A 21,794-nucleotide genomic window follows, 5' to 3' on the forward strand; every position below is an offset into this window, starting at 1 on the left:
ATATAAATAAATAGCAAAATACTGAAAAACAATGCTGTGGAAAACAATGGCTGGATCTTGGTAGAGATACAAATTTGATAAGCAACAGCTAAAAAGCAAACGTAAAGCCAAAAATAGAACTAGAGCTTTTGGACACTAGTCCTTCCTCAGTGGATAGTTAAATAATGTATATAGTTAAATAATATTTATCAAGAATCCAGTACAATAATTATCATACTATTTATCATAGGATATATGAATACCAACCTTAATTGCAAAAACACGACTTGGTTCATTGGACCTGAACACTTTGAGAACCTCTCCATAAGCACCCTTGTTTATATGACACTGGATCTAAAACAAATGAACAAACATTTTTACAATGTATAGAATTCAAAAGATTATAGGATACATTTTTCTAAAAGTATGTATTGCGTGTATATTTGTGTTATGCTACTCGTCTTCATATGAAAACAATTGTTTATTTAAAAGACGGATTGTCCCCTGTGTACCCTGATTTTTATACTAAATAATGATACAATTAATAAAACACTTTCAGTGACTATCATTTTTCACTGTAAAATTATCGGTAAACCTTTTTTTTAAGTTCTATGTTCAAAGTTGATAATTTTTATATTACTTGAAATGATTTCACAAACTATATTTATGATATTTGTTGATATATTGCATGGGACAATACACCTTTAATATCTATTGCTTTTATCAAAAATAAAAATATTCACAATCAGATTTGACAAATGAATTGCGAGCACTTGGGATAAGCTGATAACCTTACAAGCTTGTTTGTGTAGGAGTCCTTAAATTCACAAAGGTTGTGGATAAAATCCTAAAAAAGTTTGTTGAAGTATTCTTCTTTGTTTTTGATGGTCAATAGTCTTGTTTTATTAGTTTTCCCTCTTTCTTTACTTATTATTTTGTTTTTCATCAAAATTTTAAAAAACAATGTCAAGGCCTAGGATAATGCATTGGGTCCCGGTTTGTTGCCTGTTATTCTAATCAACTGGGCTACATGTACATGTCTGTGTTAATTTGTGTGTAGACCATGGAGGGATTATGTGTAGACGGTGTGTAGACTAATCAATTGGGTTTGTATATGCTACACAACTTGGTTATTTCTTGTATAGTCTATAATTGGATTTGTTGATTGCATCGCTACTGTGTTCGGACTTGAATACACTATATAGTTGGGTTTGATGAGTAAATTTGCTTCTAACAAAACTAAATTTCTCTTTCCTCTGACAAAAATAACAAGTTTAAGCAGCTTGAATTTTATTCCATTTACAAAATCACGCTCATTAATTTCAATAATTACTGTAATAATACTTTTAAAAATTTACTTCCCAAGAATTTTTCCAAGTAAAAAGCAAACCTTAGAGCAGCCATAAACTGAAGCCATCTTATGATTTTTCAGATATTTTCCTTTGAGGGATAACTTATCTTCAAGACGTTTCCATCTTTTCTCATGGGATTTTGGAATATGTATCATTCATTCACCACTGTAGTATGATCAGTAGAGCTGTTCACATTTAACAAAAAACATAAATGAAGACTTCACTGATAAACCGCAAAAAAAAAATCAAATTTCTCCTCTCTTGGGAAAAATATAGCAATTTACATCACAAAATAAGAGTAATAATAATAATATGCTAATTGTCTACAACTGTGGACTTCAAGTGAACTGTGTATTACTTCACATCCTTTCACATAATTAGCCATGATTAGAAAAACAAATTGTGATGAACTTTCATAAAAATTTGTGTTACAATGGACTCAAGTTTCTGAGAAGTGAATGTGAAAAATCGTATTGAATAAAATGAAAACAAATAAAATAATAACAAATAATATCTCTAGTGGGTTTATTTTTTTCCTTGTAAAAATTCAGTATAAATGTGACGATTTACTTATGTATATTAAGGCTGATAAATAAAAGGCTGTATATCTTCATAAAATACTGTGTAATACTAATTGACAATTGGTCAACAAACATTTATTTGTTTATTTATTTATTTGTTCTTATAGTGAGTTACTCTTTAGTAAAATGTTAACGTTCTCCCGGAGGGCCCAGTACGCATAAAACATTAAATATCACTTGAATAACAACATTAAATATATAAGGAGAATTATGAAAAAGAATTACCTATCCCCCTACATAATAATAATTATGCACATTTCAATTAATAGACTATGACATCATCAACCCAAATTCAAACATTTAATTGTAAGTTGTATCATATAATAGGCACATGTACCAACCAGTGATGGCCCCAGCTGCACAACTAAGTAGTCGGATCAAAAATAAAAAAAATTATAATTTGCCTATCCAAATAATGTTATTTTGACTGCGAATCCCTAATATTGTGGTTTGAAAGCACATTTTGGAGCATACTATAAAAACTCTATCCATGAACCCTACAAGGGTGTTTTTATTCCGGGCCATTGACTGAGGCTTTGTTAGACCCTTGGCTCGGACCCCTCCGTCAGACCCCTTGTCAGACCCTTGGCTCGGACCCCTCCGTCGGACAAGTTGGACCCCTTGTTGGGTTTCAACTACTTTGAGACAGTTGTTTTGTATTCCTATTATCATGTATTTCTTTCTATCTGATTATCAATCATGCATAAACAAACAGTAGCCATAATTTGCAATAACGAAGATGTAATAGCAAACACAAAAATGCAGGTGATGTAGGTAAGTGGCAATGCTAAATGTTTGAACACTTAATGTAGGATCAGTGACATGATTATGATTGAAAATGTAGCAAGAATGAAAACAGAAACACTGAAGTAATGATGTTGTTTGTACGTAGTACTAAGAACTAATTGTTATACAAGGACTTTCAATTGTACCGATAAAAGTCCTTGGTTTAATAGACATGTGAATCTCAATTGTGTTTTAAAATTATCTGTTTATATACCACATTGGGTAAAAATTAGAAAACCATCAAAAATTAAATTACTGTAATTACTTATTTAAAATATCAAATAATAATAGCACTGAAGCATTATATTATTCTGAACTGAAATTCAAATATGATAAATATTGTGGAAGCTATTTGTCGAATACTAAAAAAGACAACAAAATATGAAATATGTATGAAAATTGGAGGATAAGATTGTAACATTAGGTAGCACTGCCTATCAAATGGTGCAGCTGTGGTTACAGATGTCTCTAGGCTTTGCATATTATAGTATCGGCAGCTTATATACTGTACAGTGTATTTGATGGTGAATGTCATCAACACTGCCGTACTGGTACCGTCATCAATATATCATAATGTGAACATCTTGTGGGACATGAATTAAGCATGAACTGTCTGAGAAGAAATATAGAAAATCGGCCAAAATTCAATTAAAACAGATTGCCCAAGATCAAAAATGTAGCATCTACCAATTAGACTATATTAGACTAGATTAAAACAATTTGAACAGTTCTTTATGAATTTTACAGAAATATTATGGAATAGTTTAATCTGGTAATAAATATAATATTGTAAATCAAAATTTGTTTTTACTAAACCACAATAATATTATACGGTATTTTTACTGAACAGGAAACATTTTGTAAAAAAATTTATTTTAATCCTTGATGAACGACTCAGTTGAGCCAACTGTTGTTATCCTTATGTGCCCAGAATATGATACAAAAAACATCCCTAACTACTTACTTTAATAATAATAGTAATAATTCATAATAAGAACAATTATAATAACAATAAATGATAATAATAATAGAATTAAATAAGCCTATAATTAAGATGTAAATTGTTTTAACTGTCACCTAATAAGTAACTTTATTAACTGTTATTAATTTATGTAAAATTATTGTTTATTAGAAAAAAGGAACAATTAAAATAAAGAAAATAAAAGCAGGATTGATTTAAATTCATCATTTAACATGTTAATTTTAAGTTCACTCAAAATGTTCAAATATTAAGCTAATAAATTACTCAATAAGGGAATATATAAATAAATTTAAAATCAACACTGTAACGATACCACAAAACTGCAATGCCCTACTCACAATTTGATATATATAAATAGTATAGGCCAACAAGTACACTAAAGATGTTTGAATAATGTCACACGCTTTAATATAACCAATCAAAGATGGAGAGCTAGGCTATACAGATTTTCTACAGGAAGGGTGAATGGACAATTGAAATTAATTATGTGCAAAGCTCATGAGACAGGCACGCAACAACTAACTCTACTGGGAATTTTTAAAATAAATAGCATATAGGGGAAGAATGTGCAATGCAGGGGAAGAATACTAATATACATTTAGATAGCAATATCATTAGAGCATTGGTGAGTATGCCCGCTAACCACTGGTTGTTAGTGTTCTCAAATTGCAAGCAAATGATGCAATGGCATTGCTAGGCTCTTCATTAGTGTTTCAGATTTCTTTTTTAATATCCTCAGTTAGACTATTATTATTTACCTTTTTGTTACTGCAAAAAAAGGACACTATTATTATCCAACCGTTACTATAGAATAGTATACAGTACTTGAGAAGGAGGACTTTAATGAATAATATGACAAGCTTACCAGATAGCACACATTATTAATTCTACTAATCTCCTCATAAATTTTTTAACTAGAAATTAATTCAGGCTCTACTGACATACACATTTTCCAATTCTGTGCTCATTAGATGATATAAAATGCAAGTTAAAATGCAATCTCTATTTCAAAACACAAAAATAATTAGTAAAAAACCAATATGAATCTAGATGGTTCATAGCTAGGCTACAGAGAGTTCAAGTAATATAAGGCATTTGAAAGAGGGTTACTTCATATATTGCATGTACCCTCATATATAGATAACTTTGAATGCATAGATCTTAATGTAATGATACAGTATATGGAATAATTTAAGAGAATATCAAAAGCTTAATATTACATCACTGTCAAGTGAGGTTTAGTATTTTACTCACTGCACTACTACTACTAGGCTAAATAATTTTTTTTTAAACACTTCTCTTCCCATATTTTTGTTTGTTTGCACAACCTCAATTTTTGTTCTATAAAAGTAAAACACCCGGAAAATCTAGCACCAACCTGAACACACTTGAAAGCAGTATAGAGAATGTGAAAAATCAAATAAATCTGATTCTGATTTATGATTGCCTACTATAACATAAATTAAGCTCTCAAAATTTATTTTCTCTGAAACTCAATAAAACTATTTAATGAGAAATACATGGCAAGATTACTGCCTCTTTGATCAACAGTAAAGTAATTTTAATTGCAAATTGGCATGAAATAAACAAATGAAAATTAAAATAAAACATTCAATAGGAAAATTGATTCATTTTATGGTGATTTAAAATATGAAAATATAGATACAATGAAAAGTGAGATAGGTTTTACTGTTTTCTAGTGCTAACAGTTCTTAAAATATATATAAAAGCACATTAAAATTTATTTTTTATAATTCTGTTGTATAAAAAAACAAAGCCCTCTTTAATTACTGTATTCTTGTTCTATATGCTCTCGCTTAATTTGTTCATATATCTCTACCTTTCACTTTATAGTGCATATTCAATTTTATAAAATTTCTTAAGATATTTTATTATATTTTTGTTTTATTTAAAGTTAAACCTCCTCTATGGTTTGACAAGTTCCAAAAATCAGAATCTTACTGTAATTTACACTATATAGATAATTCATGCATCCCCCTGTATATGCCACAGAGGGCTATTTTGACGTTTATTACCAATATTCCAGATACTGACATAATTAACTGTTATTACTTTTTAATTTCCTGTCTCTTTGCTGAAGTGTCTTATGTCCATCTTGAAAAATCTTAAATACGGTTTGTTAAGAGGTACTTGTGTTTATCGTTGTACAATATAGTAAAACAACACTTTGACCTTTGACATACTTTACACGCATATTGCTTCTATTCAACTTAATTTCCGCCGTCTTTGAAATTGAACATAAAAGGAAAATGGAACAGACTGGCAAGGACCAACAATGACAGCCAGCGATAAATTTTCCTGTCTTATCTACCAAGTATTATTTTAAAGGTGGACAGAATAATTGGATTTATTTTGTGAAATCAGCCTTCCACAACACACTTTTAGACTGGTGACCAGAGGAATAGTGTGGTTCCCATCTGGAGGGGAGGGGATGAGGAAAATTGTAAATGTGCGACTACGAAGTATCAGTGGCGTAATGATAAGGCCGAGGGCACCGAGCCAGGCACTGGGGACAGGGGCCGCAAAGAGCCCCCGGTGGGAGATGGGAGGCGAAGGTACCCCCAACTCAGCCTACACCCCTGGTGACCCAGTTGTTATATTCAAAATTCAGATTGCAACCCACTGACCCCCTTTTGCACAGATGCATAAGTCAGGAAGAGCAAGGCTTGTATTATGCTTTATATGTTATTCAATACAGTACATATGTTTCCTTTCAATGTATTTTACCTGCCTTGATTTTTAGTAGTTGTTATTTTTACCCAAGGCGACACTTTTTTAATTCCTTGTTTTGCGTACTTATTTTTTTAAAGATCATCGGGAGGAGGGCGGAATAAAAATAAAAATAAAATTTGTTTTCTTATTTAGCAAATAGTTTTGCCAGAAACATCCAGAAGGAGGAGAAAATAAAAATAAAATTTTATTGGTGAATGTAAAATGGGATGGTTAAATGCTTCAAATTTATATAATTAGGAAGAAATATACATATCTTATCTTTGGAGTTTTCAAGGCAGCGGAGGGCGTAATAAAAATGAAAAAAAAAACTTGTTTAATTTCCAATTTTTTGTGGAGGCGGGTGCGCTAATTGGCTAAAAATAAAATGTTATTTTTATTTGAAATCATCAATATTTGCGTTTGGCGGGTTCACTAAACAAGGTATAAAAAAGGTCTCGCCTATATGTCATCAAATTCTTACTAATTATTTAAAAAATCTTACGGTATACAGTCAAGTTTAACACTTAATATATTTAAATAATAACACATATTTTCATGTGTATTTAATGCCTATATAATGATAGGGACAGACTGACTAGAGCTAGATTTTTTATGATTTCCATCAAGTTTATGACCCACCAAAATATTTTGGCAACCGACAATTAGCAGAACGTTGGTATAAATTACACCAAGGATCTACGAAAGTCGGAAGACTTATTCCAGTGGGATCCTTCTGTTGGTGAATTGGGCTGTATAATGCAAGACTATCCTCTACTATTTTCATAATGTTCACATGGGCCATATTTGCACACAGGACCAACTGCTTAAATGTCTCATCTGAAAGACAGTACTTTATCATAACTTGCATTTGAGCCCTCCAGCTTAAACATAAGCAGCTAGCAGTGGACGAATATTTGAACCAGGATACAAAAAAGTTTTTTTTTAAACAAACGCTGCTCTCACTGATACACTAACATCTCCATGGATATTGTACACATCAAATTTACCAAAATTCAATATGGATAATCCAATACTCACTTTACTTTTCATGACAAAATTATTGTTTTTTAATATCATATGTTGTATATTTTGCTCTACTAATTAAATTTATCACTACTTTATATGTGATGAAACACATGAGTTGCATCACTAGATAACAGTATTTAACAAAACCATTAATTTACTATGTCATACATAAATTTCTCTGAGTTTTTAAAAATTGAATATCCATTAGTGATCTTTATACTTGAAAATGTCTAGTTTTTTTAATGAAATTTAAAGCCTTACATTGGCACCATTATTACTTAGTTCATCATGTACAAGAAATTCTATAGTGCTAATATATGCATATTGGAGTATGAGACAATTTTTTTATGATTGTTTCTTGTCATAATAGCTGTCTTAATTGGAAATAAGAGAACATCTGACTTTGAGAAGAACTTTACATCCCTATCAAGTGTAAAATTGATTTATGAAAGCTGGGTTAGAAATCCATAATATTGAAAAAACAATCAGTGGGATTCATTTGATATGGAGGACTTTAGCAAGCTGCATGTCAAATGAGCGACGCCTCGGGTGATAGTAACACTGCAACACGAGTATGCCTTGCATTCTTCCTTTGAAGTGTAACATTAAAGTGGTAGTCCGACGCGTGATAATTTATGTGTGCGTTCGTATTTATAACATCATGCATGTTGAATACAAACATTCTGAGCTTACAAATTGTGATTGGTTATGAAGAATCACATTCAACTACTGGTGGTTGGTTAAGGAAGTACTAAGTATGTGGATATCACACATCAACATTATAAGTACCTGTCACTCTAACCACAGCAAATTTACCTTTGGATGGTGAGATTCATTTCAAAAATGTGAATAAGTTCACAATGTTTGCTGGATATTTTCATCACGCATCTTATGACGAGCAAGGTGCACTTTACTGAAACCCCCATTACTATTGATTTCAACCTTTGAGCAAACTCATCTCTCTTCACCTATTGTGCAAAAAACCATCAAAATAATTATAGTTGATGGCTTTCAATAATGACTTACTTTTATGGTAGTGTAAATTTTATTTAAAATATTACACATTTAATTATTCTGATGTCAATGATATATCATGGACTATCTTCATCATAAACTATTTTTAATGACTTTCCATAACTAAAAAATTAAAAAAAAATATTTTAGTATACTGTACATTTAATAGAACATTATACATTACATAAAATACTCAGTATATTTGTTTATAAATATTAGCACATTTATTATTAATTCACACATATTGGTGTATATATTTATGATATTGTAAACTAGGACTGTCTGCAATCTTGTACTGATTTCCAAGTGTTTTTAAACCTGAATAAATAAAATAAAATAAAATAAGATTGACCAGTCAACCTTTTTCTTTAGATTGTTGACCATTCATCCATCCGTCTGTCTATCCATCCATTCATTCAGATTTTTTTTTAAATTAATGCATAAAATACATACAGTTTCCTAAGTATAATGCATTCATCTATGTTGGCCAGACACATCCACTTGACTATTCCTTATCATGTTTTAACAATGAATGAACTATTGAATCAACAATGGCTTTTCTAAAGTCTTTTGAAGTTTGATATCATAACCATATTGACTCATTTTATACATCTAATCCGTGATTATAATATAGTAGGTTTTCGCTAAGCAAACATACATTAAAATCTATTTGTATTCAAAATATAAACGGAAGCCATATTTGTGTTTTCTAATCATTCCAAGTATTGCAAATGACACAGTTGTTTAGAGAGCGATCGGTGGAATGAGATGCTAGCTTACTCAAATAATGGAATTCACAATCAGAGGGATCATAGGGAGCATTCCCAGTGGAGTACTTAATGCTTTTATGCTGGATCATCGGAATGATTACAAGAGTCAAAATGTAGGCATAGCAAATGCTAAATCATGCTGTAAAATAGTGTAGGTTGCAGTATATAATGTTATATTTCCAAGGTATTTGTAAGTTTAATTTTCAGAAGTCTGCAGAAATGATTAGTGCTCAGAATTAAGACAAAGCCAATTAAAACATGAGATTGTAGTGGCTATAAAGTATTATTTCCAAAAATATATGTTTATCTAATCATGAATATTTAATTCAACCGTATAATACTGAATACTATAAATATACAATGTAAATCAAAATTCTTGTATGTTAAAAATTGATTGAATGAAGTTGAGGAGTGTTAAGGCACAAAACTGTATTTTAGCCCAAAATTTGTAGTACTTTTGGTAAGAGGGCCACTGTACAGGGATTTTTTCTTTATTAATTAAAGATAATGATAACAAGTATTTATCAATTTATTTATGATGACAATAATACAAATTACTGCACTGTTATTACACACAGCATAAGCAATGTCCCAACTGCCGTACTGTCTACCTTAGAATTTTCTAAAGAGCAACACATACACATTAGCACTAGCGCGATGAGCATCTCAAACAGTCACCGGTATCCTATCTACTCTTGGCTTCTTCCTTTTAATTGCGTTATGTTCTTCATGAGTTGCAAGCTTAACGATGCATGAATCATAATAACAGAAATTAAAGTAAACCTCAGTGGACTACCTAGTTTACTTGCAAATACACTATTTAGCAAGTGTCAGTGAACTACCTAGCTTATTGAAAATTGACTCCATACAGGCTATAAAGAATCAGTACATTACCTAAATTACATGTATTTTCTATATGAAGTTTCTACTAGAAAAGTGTGTGAATTATAAATTGAACATCTAAAGTCATCACACAATATTGATGATTATTATGATAAAGAAGATGATAATAAAGATTGTGATGATGATGATGACAAATTTGATGGTGATGATGAAGATGATGGTGCTGATAGTGATGAAAAGAGATAATAATGACACTGATGAATATTATTATTATGAGCAGCTTAAGTACTGCTTGCTGTGGGTATACGTGCATCAGTCTAGCAAAAGAAAAGAAAGACAGAAAAGAGCATTAACCTGTGTGAACATGCAGTATTTTGGATACTAGTACCGTGGTGAAACATAAATTCAAGATTGTTTTTGTGAATTGAAGCGAGTGATAGGAGAAACTAAAGTAACTTTGATATATTGACATCCGGTAAAGATCTTTAAGAATTGGAGATTCTTCAATGTTATTTTTATTGATTTGATTGATTAATTTTGCATTGTTTATCAATATTTACTGTTATGTACAACTTGGCTTTGCTGATTAATCTGGGATATTTTGCACCAATTCTTCAACATATTAAATCAGTGTACAAAGTTAAGCTAATAAATCATGTTGTAAACATTAGAGATCAATTCTTATTAAATTAATCTTTGAAATAAATCAAGGATATCAGTTTCTCTATCACAGTTTCAATTATACAGGCTCGCAATATAGTATGTTACAGCACAACTAGCACTGGTTATAATTGCATGATAGATCAATGCTTGGCAGTCTGGTATCCCCAGATTAATCTTCGAAATAATACCTGGCCATATCAATTTCTCTATACATACAAGGTCACAATACAGTGATGGTAAAATAGACTTCAATATTACGTACTGTAAATTGATGTTATGCCCTTCCCAAATACAAGCATATAAATTTCTCCCATCATGAGTTGAATTATGTAATATAACATTCTCAATTACTATAGTATAGTGTATATTATATAAGTATATGCTTTTTCATTGAACAATCTTGATGTTTCAAAAATTGATTTAAAAAATATTTTTAATATATTAATCAATCAATATCAATCAAACTGGCAAACATATTATTTAATTTTTAAAGTAGATTAATTTACTATATAAACATCCAAGTTCACAATATAGAAAATAAAATTTGTCATGTAGTATTTTGCTAATGCACTTCACTGCAAAACAATTCTTGGCACTGACAGTACATTTGTGTTGTTTATAGTAGTTCTCTAAAAGTAAACCCCAACGGCATACTGGATCAATTTTCTTAATGATAGTGACAATTATATACACTAGTAGTGAAGTTCACAGCAGAACTGAATACATAATTACATTAATGGAGGGTATGTGCCTTTAGTAATTATCTCCCAACCTTGGCACATGTATTTTTGTTAATTTTGTTAGATTTTCTTCTGATGTTCAAATGGTTTCAACCAATATAGCTTTATAGTGTACGTTTGCCTTCATATTTTTTTAATGATAGCAAAAATTACAGTACAGTAATGAATTCACAACAGCACTGAAAACATAATTACATAATGATGGTTGGGTTTGTGCCTTTAGTAAACCTCTTACCTTGCTATGAGTAATCTTGTCAATTTTGTTAGATTTTTTTCTTAATGTTGTTTTAGACCATAATAGCTATAGACAAATTACTGTCATACTGTACAGCAGGGGTGGGCATGAAAATCGATCAGAAGGGAAAAATTAATTTTTGATTTAACACTGAGGAGCTTCCACCCGAACTTTGACACTAGATAAACCTTCATGCACTGCTTTTATACCACTTTATGTTCAGTTTTAATATTAATTTCTACAATAATCAGTGTCGGGCCGTCAAACCAAGCAGGTTGCACATTATTGGGTTTCCACAGGCGACCAAAAAACTGCCATCAGGCTGCTCACCCGTGTTGTGCTGTACAGTATGTCTGCCTTGATTAGCTCATCATTTCAGTATCTCTTATTAAAGATTGCTACTAAAATCAATACTGCTCGGTTATAGTATCTGACAAGTCATGCTTCTGTCTATTTACTTTTATGTAAAACTATTCCAACAATATCATGATGGGTAAATAATTTGCAGAAGCTTACATATACACTGTGGTGGTGCCAATGGGGTGAGGGAGGGAAAATTTCCGCATTGGACATCCATGGACCACATTGTCGGATGACACTTCAGACTCTTCGACAAGAAATGTGGCGAAAACAAGCCAAACCAAACCAGTCACTCATCGCAAAAATCGATCTTTAGTTATTAATACAGGGTTTAGCAGTAAAATGAGAGCTATAAAATGGTAAAAGAATCATTTAAATCTGACATTTCGTTATGAAGTTACAGGAGTTTAAACATACAGCTGTTTAAAGAAAAATATTTGAGAAATCAGAATTCAGAGTTTACGATTTCAGGCATTTCTTAAGTAGAAACCATCACCAAATCGTTAAAAATTGTTGTATTATCATTGAAAATGAGGAAAATAACAGCATAGCTTGCTGTATAGATATATAAGTGTTAGTTTAGTGCTATAAAATAGATTTCCAAAATTTTGACATTTCAGTATGTTTTGGCCATTACAGTATCTCCAAAACGAGTGCGACGAGCAACTGGTTTGGCTTGTCTTTGCCACAAATATTGATTTGCCAAACTAGCCAATATTATTTCTAGACAGGAGATATTAGGAACAAATGGTTCGGAACCCTGTGGAACTCTGGTCGGCAAACTAATTTAATAGTATAATTAGGCTGGCAGAAAAGCAACGTAAAAAAAAATAAAAGATGATAAATTTAAGTGAAAAGAGCAAGTACAAATGAGCAAATGAACAGAATTTAAATAATTAAATCTGAATCAAATGAATATGAAAATACAGTAGCTGATGAAAGGCACTCTCATGACAACAACAAAAAATTATTTGTTTTATGAAAGTTTTTAAACCACTTTTTGCCAATGACGATGATTTTAAAGATGATTACTTACAATGATGATGATATTTGAAGATTTATATGAAAATGATACTGACAACAATGGTGATAATGATTATAATGTTGGTGGTGATACCCATTTTGATGATGTGGATATGCTGACTGCTCATAATTATGGCAAATCTTGATGATGGCGACGATAAAGATGATAATAATAGTGATATAAATAAAGATGCTGTCTGATGACAATAATGATTAACATAATGATGAAAAAATGATGATGATGTTGATAATGATGGTAATGATGATAATGTTGATGATAATGATAGTGATGAAGTGATTGTGAAGGTGGTGATGATGAAGATGATGCTGAAAACCGTAAAAAAAAAATGTTGATGACATCATGGAGATGACAATGATTGGCGATGAAAACGATGAAAATGACAATGACAATAACTGATTTTCATCTTCAGTGTCTACATTTCTCCACCTCCAAATCTTGTGAAATCACAGCGCATGTTGTTTAATGAGTGGCATCAAGCATGTTGTTTATTCAGTGGCATCCAGTACTTTGTTCAATATGTATGAATCAATATTGTTTTAGTGTCAATTCACAACAAAAGCCATATTGTATGTTCTACTACTATTGATTGCACTGTGTAAATATAGCACTGTGATAATATCTCATTTATTGCCAATGTTTAATACAATCTGGATCAGTATTGGTAAACACAACAAAGTATTCTATAAGTGCTTAATAACTTATTATAAAGTAAATTATTAATACCGGTTTCAAACATTTATAATTATAAAATTTATAATTTAGTCACAGTAAATAAGATTACACCTGAACATAGTCTGACCCAATTTTGTTGACAAATTAATATTTATTGTTATCAACATTATTATTATAATTATTATATCATTATTACTATCATCATTAATAGAACTTCCAATTTTTTATGGTTGGTGCCACATATTTCTATTTTTAATCAAAATTGACTAATATTACAAATCAAGTTCATTAACATACAACATTTTTGGACCAATATGTTATAAGATATATAAAGAATAAACAAATAGCGAGGAATGTTAACAAAACCAACTAATCAAATTCATATTATTTCTCCGATTTTTTTTCCAGACTGTAGCTAACTACTTTCTTATATGCATATCATAACAAAATAATTTCAGGACTAGAATGCATTATTGTCGACTGTACAAATCTAAATTCAATAGCGAGTTATTTGCTATAAGTATTCTGAATATCTCTTGAGGATCCCACGTAATTCATCAAATTTGATCCATAATTCCCGGAACTTGAGGGTATCCCACGCACGCTATCAAATTCACTCCATAATTCCTACAACTCGTTTTACATGATGATGAGCTCAACATTCATACTGGCGCTAGAAATTGCTTTTAATACGTTGTCAGCCGACTACGAGCATGCTCTGTGGGAGGTGGGATACTATGACTGACATTTTGCATGCACTGCATGAATAAAGACACAAGTTATAACTTATGTCTTAGTCTCCTCTCTCATATTATTGTCTTTGTATGATATTATGAAGTGGAAATAAATGGTCATTAAACCACTCAGCCATCTGCGAATTTTCCTACGAGATAACTTGTAGGTGGCTTGTACATATTTGCACAAATTAGTAGTGCACTTCATTTTGATAGCAATCAATGATTAAAGTACTGTGATGAATGCTAATTGTTATACTGCAATATAACGATTATAATGTGTCATCTTTATTTTTTCAATTTCAAATTACAAGCATTTGATACTTTAATCACTTGACTGATCAATTAAGTTATTGATACATTGATAACTTCATTAAAGTAATCACAAATTTTCATCAGAATTAAGGAATTAATTATCAGGCAACTTTTACTGTCAGTGATAGCTTTTTAGCCATCCATCTATTTGCAATTGCCTGATCACAGTCTACTATATACTGCAATAATTAATGACAATGATAACAAGGAGCAATCCTTGTCTGTTCAAATTAATTGTTTAACAAAATGCTTTTTTTTTTGTTTTTTCCACCTTTACATAATAATATAATTAGTTTAGGCTGTTGTAAAGTAGTCCTGGGTAAGACAATAAACTGCATCTGGTCAAGCCATTGGCGACTAATCCTACAACCCCCTCCAGGAGCGGATGCAGAAGGGGTGCAGACGGTGTGATCGCACCCCCCTAAATTGTATTAAGAAAAATAATTGTTGTATTGTTGAAATATATTATTTTTATCATTAAAAATATAGTACAGGTAAGACTTCAAAAGTATGAGTGCAAATTCCAGGCAACTTGTGGTCCATATTCTAATAATTTTCGCACCTCAGCCCAACCATGGTGGGGCTGAGGTGGTGTAGATTCTCACGCACCCTCTACCGCCAAATCCTGCATCCGGGAGAGTGTTTTGGCCACACAGCAACAAGAAAAGCAATAGCTGAACAAAGGGTGGATGAGCTCCTTGGAGTTAATGGCCAACCATGTTTAGCTTAAGGAATAGACTTTGGTTTTTTGTTCAATTTCATAAATTATAACGGGATCCAGAATCTCCTTCACTTTTGTTTTTACATTGAATTTGACACGCAGCGCTATGAATCCTTTGGAAATAGCATGGTATTACTGATTAAAGATAGATATAGATAAATACTCACCTTGTATTCAGATTCCAATCTATTATGCTTTACTTTGTACTCTGGCAGGAACATAACCTCACTCTGGGGAATTGGCCAGGAAGTCTGTGATGCTTGGTAAGGATCCCGTAGTACTGATGCCTTCCGACAATGTCTTGTTGCTTTTGACCATGTTCGTTGGAATCCTTGCTCACTAACACTTTTAGGCATATAAGCTATCTGCAATGAGAAACAAGACAAACTCTGGTATGATTAATATACACTGGACAGCAAAAGGTCAATAGCAGTGAGCACAATAATAAACAAAATTATAAAAATATAGTAAAAATATAAACAATATAATTTATAAATAATAAAAACAACACCAATAACAAAAATCAAATCAAGTGTATATATTATTGTACAAGATGCCAATACACATTAACAACATCTATGTGCTGGTAGTGACCCTCCACTATAATGGTTTGGTTTGTAAAACCAAGTCTTTTTGGATAAGAACTGGCTTAAAAATGTGCACATTAAAAAGACTTAGTGCACCTTTAAGAGTATGGAGTTAACCCAGTGCTTTTGTTATTGTGGAAGGACATAGCAGTGAGTGCCTCTCAACAACAGCAGCTGTGATGCTTACTAACAACACCCCCCCTATTTAATACAGAACAATTTAATTTCTGATTTTACCTTGATGTTCAAAATATTTTTATATCTTTTTATATATTGTATTATATTGTAATTTTGTATTGTAAATATTGTATTTTTTTGCATTTAGGTGCATGGCCCCAGGGAAAAACAACCCTGCGTTGATCTGGGCCTCCGTGGATAAATAAAGTTGAACTTGAACTTGCAAGTTACACTTACCAACTACTTATCTAAGTTTAATAACTAATGATACCCTACAATATTGAGGATTTGTTCCTTCTTTGTACATCAGAATTAAAAAAAAACATTGTAGGTATTTTGTACTGGAATATGGCATTTGCCTGTGTAACACACTGAATTATGGTAATTAATTGATTGATATTAAATTAAGATTTTTCCATTTGTATTTTTTAGTTTTATGCCTATATTGAGGTACTCTAACACTGTTGGCAAGTACTTTCCAAGGCCTCTGAAAAATGAATAAAATACCAATCATACCCACTTATCTCTGGCCAATTTGCTGCCAAACAGACTATACCTTCTATAAACCTCATTCTTGAAATCAGTATTTGACATTTCGTACTGTATTAGATTCTTACCTAAAAAAAAGGTTAATTTTACTTTGATCATCAACCATTTTCTTATGTCATGTTGTCATTTCAAGTTGATAAATCAACTAAAGTTTTTATCCTCCTTCTACACTATGCGCTCCTTTAACTGACTGTGAGATTTATCCTTGGTAAAAAAGTAAATAGGTCCAGAAGATATGAAAACTATACAATATTTTTATCATTCACCATAACTGTATCATTATCGTTCTACTTTGACCACTAGTATCTATTAATTGTACATATTGTATGCATGACCCAGCCTTAAGTCTAAATTTTAAAAACGCAACACCAGGAGCGTAGGCTGGTTTTGGTCCGTGCCCCCTCCCCCTCTTAATTAATAATGTAATCTTATGGGGAATCACACCAACTCTTTATGCATCACTGCTACATGCTAGCCTTGATCTCTTTACTTTCACTGCAAACCAGTAAACATAGAGTCTGCCAAGCAGCTTGTTTAAATAACCATCCTCATATGTAATTAGTTTCTCTGTGTGTATTAAATGTTTCTTGTCTCTGATCCAAAACAATATGATTTGATTTGGATAAGCACCTGCACACAATAATTAATTTCTACCTCAACTCACAGCATTCAATTTACGACAATCAGTCGGAGAATGTTAAGTATGGTCTTGTCAATATCTACATAATTAGTGTTTGACTTTCCTCAAAATGTTCCATCAGCAAAAGGTTGCTGTGAGCTTTGGTTTTATCACAGCAATTAATTTTTCTACAGTACAAATAGGCAGTGGCGGCGCCAGCGGGGTGGCAAGCCTCCCCACCGGACAAGTCAAGTCCCCCGCCGGACAGAGCTCGTCGGGCAGTCAGACCATAAAACATAAAAATAGGCCCACACCAAGCCAACACATGTCTGTCACTGTCTGAGAGTGCCATTTCCGGCCATCTAGAGGTTGATATTCTTTAAAAAAATCTCATTTGGGAGGGGTACCCCCTCTCAACCCCTTCCTCCAGCTCGAGCCTACGAGCGCAAGTCCCCCCCTGTCGGACAACTTAGTGGGGAAATTTGACACCTGATAATTAACCTGGTTCACTAATAGCAAAAGACATAGACTACTCACATAGTATGTATTTTGTGACGTGTGCCGCTGTTAAAAAAGCGTTTTTCCAAATAAATATTATTATATTATGACTGTGACTGTTGTTTATGAAAAATGGATAAATTTAGGTGTGAAAGTTTGTCAGGCTAAATATATAAATTTGCTCATCAAAAACTTTGTGATTGCTAAAATTTTAAACCATCCTTAATTATTAATTTCATGAACCCCACCAGAGATTTTTATAATTCGAAGGGACTTGCATAAAAATATATAAAAACTGAATTTTTTATTTAACTACTGTATGAGGCTGCAAGAAATCTTTGGCTTCCAAAAACCTTCACTACACTCCTTTTATACCGCTTTATGCTCATTTTAATGAATTTGACAAATGTGACGTTTGGCCATAACAGATTTCAAGTGAAAGCCGGTAGCAGGCCGCACATGTATAAGGTTTAGTTTCTCGAGTTGCACTTTTTCCACCTGTGCTTTAGTAGCCCACTTGATTTGGACCCATTGATTTGGACACGGCTGTCGGCTAAGTTGAAACCCTTTGCTTTTGGAAATTTCTGAGCTACCACTGGGTTCAACAAGAACTTACAGCTATAATTTGCATCTTATTTGAATAATGAAAGACGAGAAATGGCAAAATACGAGCCTACTTACTGACATTTCACAGTTAAATATAGAACAATTACTCATGGTTAAGGTACAGTGAAAAAAAAAAGATGCACACCAACTATATTTTGAAAAGTATAAAGGAAAAAAAAAATAGCTCCGCATACAGTAGTACTACCAGTCTGTTGTTGTTTGCTGTGTATGTTTTGTTTAGCCTAGCTCAGTAGTATTAAAATTAGGCGGACCAACACAATTAAACTGTTGCTCTATGCTCACTCTAGTGAGCGGTCCATCTGAGCTGAGATTTTGAATGAAGGTTGTCGTATAGGTTTCTGTTTGGTCTTGACTCTTCTTACCTTTTGCCCTTCCTTGCCTGATTGTCGGTTTCCCATTGTATGGCATTTCACGGCCGTAGTAAACAACTGATCGTGTATGACACTTGTGTCTGTAACACTCCTGGAATGGAAGATGTTCTTTTACATTTGATTTTCTTTCGATAGCTGCACCATTCCCATTTCTGAAGTTCTCAGCTCAGTAGGTTAGCGACCAAGTACAAGCTCAAAAACACGGACCACCAGTCTCTGTCTGTTTTGAAATACCGCCCTCACCGTCAAGTTCCAACTTTTTCTTCACTCATTCATAAAAACATTGTGGCGCGGTGGAAGTCGACAAATTTACAGGCCTAGGCCCTATCTAGAATACCGCTTGAAAATCATGAATTTACGAAATAGATTGCAGTATTTGAAGCGTCTATGTACCGCCCATTTTGTGTCAAATGCCATTTTATGTGTGCTTTTCCTAGTACTAAGAACAGTTCGTCCGTTATGTACTATCGTTTTCCCGAGAACTGAACCAGAATGTAGCCTAGAATGGGTAAGTAGTTGTGTATTGCTTGTTTGTAAGCGGTTTTGGTTTGATTTGTGCGGCTATGAATGTGTCATTATCCCAGCTTAGCCTAGGCCTAGTAGGTAGTTAGTAAACATAGGCAAAGCATTTGTCGAGCCGTACATCATTCTGGGTACCATTTTTAGGCGTTAATGCACTTTAGTACTCCACTCTAACCCTAGCCTTAACAATAACATAGCAAGACTGCAGTTGAGGTTAAGGTTAGTGGAGTTCTAAAGTCCATTAGCGCCCTATTTTTATCCCTGCTAATCCATTACGAGTACTGTAATACAATATTTTAAAATAAATGGCCATTGCCAATCTTATATTCTTATCTTGTCCGCTGAGTGAGGCATCCAGCAGGAAGTGAATACAAATCATCTCCACAGGATGTGACATATTTAACACAAAAAGAAAGTTGTTATTCATTTAGTTTTCATGTTACATATAATGTAAGTTGGTTTGCTTCAAATAAAGTAATAATAATATTGTTTAAAAAAGTAATGAAATTACATCAATTGAATATTATGATGTAAGAATAAACATATTTTCATACAATTACAATGATTTTGCAATAAGATAATGAATCAGGGTGGATATAGGGAGCACAGGGGCTATCCCCTATACATATGGAAACGTTGTATCATTTGCTCTCCAAGGTCGCCTTAACCATTGGAGAAAACTGGATTTTTTTTCACAAAAGTACGTTTTTGGTACAAAATCTATGATTTTCTTGTAATGGCCCAAGCGGATTTTATTTATTTATTTATTGACACTTTACCTTTAGAACGCAAATGAAAAAAATCCCTACAGTTTTGTCGGAATACGCCGATTTATAACAGCTCCTCACGCCGATTTAGATAGGGAATTTCAAGAAATTTGAGGTTTTTGGCTGTTCCGAGCTCGTTTCTTACTCCCTCTCTCACAGACTATTTGTTTGTTCGAATTGGCCCAAGTGGATTTGTGGAGAGAATATAATAAGCTTGAAGCTGATATAAAACTTAGTATGATTGGTTGGGTAGTTTTATCGGAAAATAAGAAAATATAAAATCCATCCAATCCACGATTGCCTCTCATGGGGTCAAAAAATCTCTCAAGCGTGATAGTCCGATTCACTGATAGACGTCATACTTCTGCTTGCTTGACTTGTGTTCGCAGTGTTTGACTTCTTTCTTCGTGTAATTAGGCCTAATTTAGTTGTCAGTTGGATTTTTTGTGTGCTTTTATTACCTTTATTAAAAAACAAATGTCCCAAGACAAGATACTTGCAGCAATTAGGCTATATTTCTGCAAAAAATGCAATTTATAGTCTGGACCGTTTGAAAATTTCCGTAGGGGTGTACCGTAGGCTAAGCCAATCCTGCCAACACGAAAGTGTGGACTAGGGGAAGGGAGATCTCAGAATTTGTTCACTTTACATTGTTCTATGTGTACTGTTAAATATGTGTTCAAATACAAGTTTTAACAAAAGAATATTGACTGTGCAAATTGAGTTTTTTTTTAGTATTTAACCCCATAATGAAAATGAAACAAACCCAATGTTTTTAATTGGTCGATCCAAACTGCTTGTACAGCGGGGTTGATTTGACCTCAGTTCGCTGCTTTCGGAATAGCTGGACTAGCAAATGATAAAAAGTGACAAAAACGTTTCCATATGAAAAAAAAAAAGGGTGGGAATAAGAAAAGAAAGGAAAGGAGAAAAAGAGAAGCACGGTACAACAACAGAAATTTTAAATTTCAATGTAGGCCTACCAGTGTTTTGCTCATTTCAAAACAGAAATGTGGAACACCACAATCCCCCACAAACTTGGTGCTTCACATGTCACATGGCCTCCAACCTAGATTTTTCACTGGATACGCCCTTTGAAAAAAATACTGTAAAACTGCTTGCTCACCTGAGAAGTAGTAGTTTCTCATGTATTTCAGTATCTCAGGGATAATCTAAATGATGTTTGCATATTGTAATTTGTACAATATTAATTTTAAATTATATTTTCCATTTCTTTTCTTAGCGTGAGAGTAACATATTGTTATTTCTGCTGTGTGTTGTTGTGATCAAAAACAGGAAGTTTCCAGATGTTTTCCAGTTTACCAAAATCCTATTTTCTTTGTCAAAAGTTGCCAACTTTTTACTCTTTTTCTACTCTGATATACGGCTAGCTATACTTTACAGTGTACTGTGTTTGCGTAAGTTCTTTATTATAATTTCATTTGTCTTATAATTGCTTTCTGTCAATGTTATGAATAAAAGAAGTGTATGTGTGTGCATGTATGTGTGTATATATACTGTATGTA

The 21,794-nt window shown here is 32.6% G+C and overlaps 2 protein-coding genes across 2 annotated transcripts in view; one reads left to right on the forward strand and one right to left on the reverse strand.

Annotated features, from left to right (window-relative positions):
- LOC117121947 (ribosomal protein S6 kinase-related protein-like) overlaps positions 1–19,166 on the reverse strand; it is a 37,792-nt gene extending 18,626 nt beyond the window's left edge. Inside the window, exons 1-3 of the mRNA XM_033267367.1 lie at positions 18,971–19,166; positions 15,719–15,916; positions 247–333 (exon numbers count right to left, since the gene is read on the reverse strand). Of these exons, the coding sequence (XP_033123258.1) occupies positions 247–333; positions 15,719–15,916; positions 18,971–19,006 (321 nt within the window). The 5' untranslated portion in view covers positions 19,007–19,166. The remainder of the gene's footprint in view (positions 1–246; positions 334–15,718; positions 15,917–18,970) is intronic.
- Positions 19,167–19,187: 21 nt separating this feature from the next.
- Positions 19,188–21,794, forward strand: part of LOC117121948 (thioredoxin-related transmembrane protein 2-like) — a gene marked incomplete in the record, with an annotated part of 7,878 nt that continues 5,271 nt past the window's right edge. Inside the window, 2 exon segments of the mRNA XM_033267368.1 lie at positions 19,188–19,487; positions 21,512–21,686. Of these exon segments, the coding sequence (XP_033123259.1) occupies positions 19,329–19,487; positions 21,512–21,686 (334 nt within the window).

The sequence above is a fragment of the Anneissia japonica genome, unplaced genomic scaffold (assembly GCF_011630105.1).
Source record: "Anneissia japonica isolate Jap-2015-1 unplaced genomic scaffold, ASM1163010v1 scaffold352_len1594369_cov220, whole genome shotgun sequence".
Classification (NCBI taxonomy): domain Eukaryota; kingdom Metazoa; phylum Echinodermata; class Crinoidea; order Comatulida; family Comatulidae; genus Anneissia; species Anneissia japonica.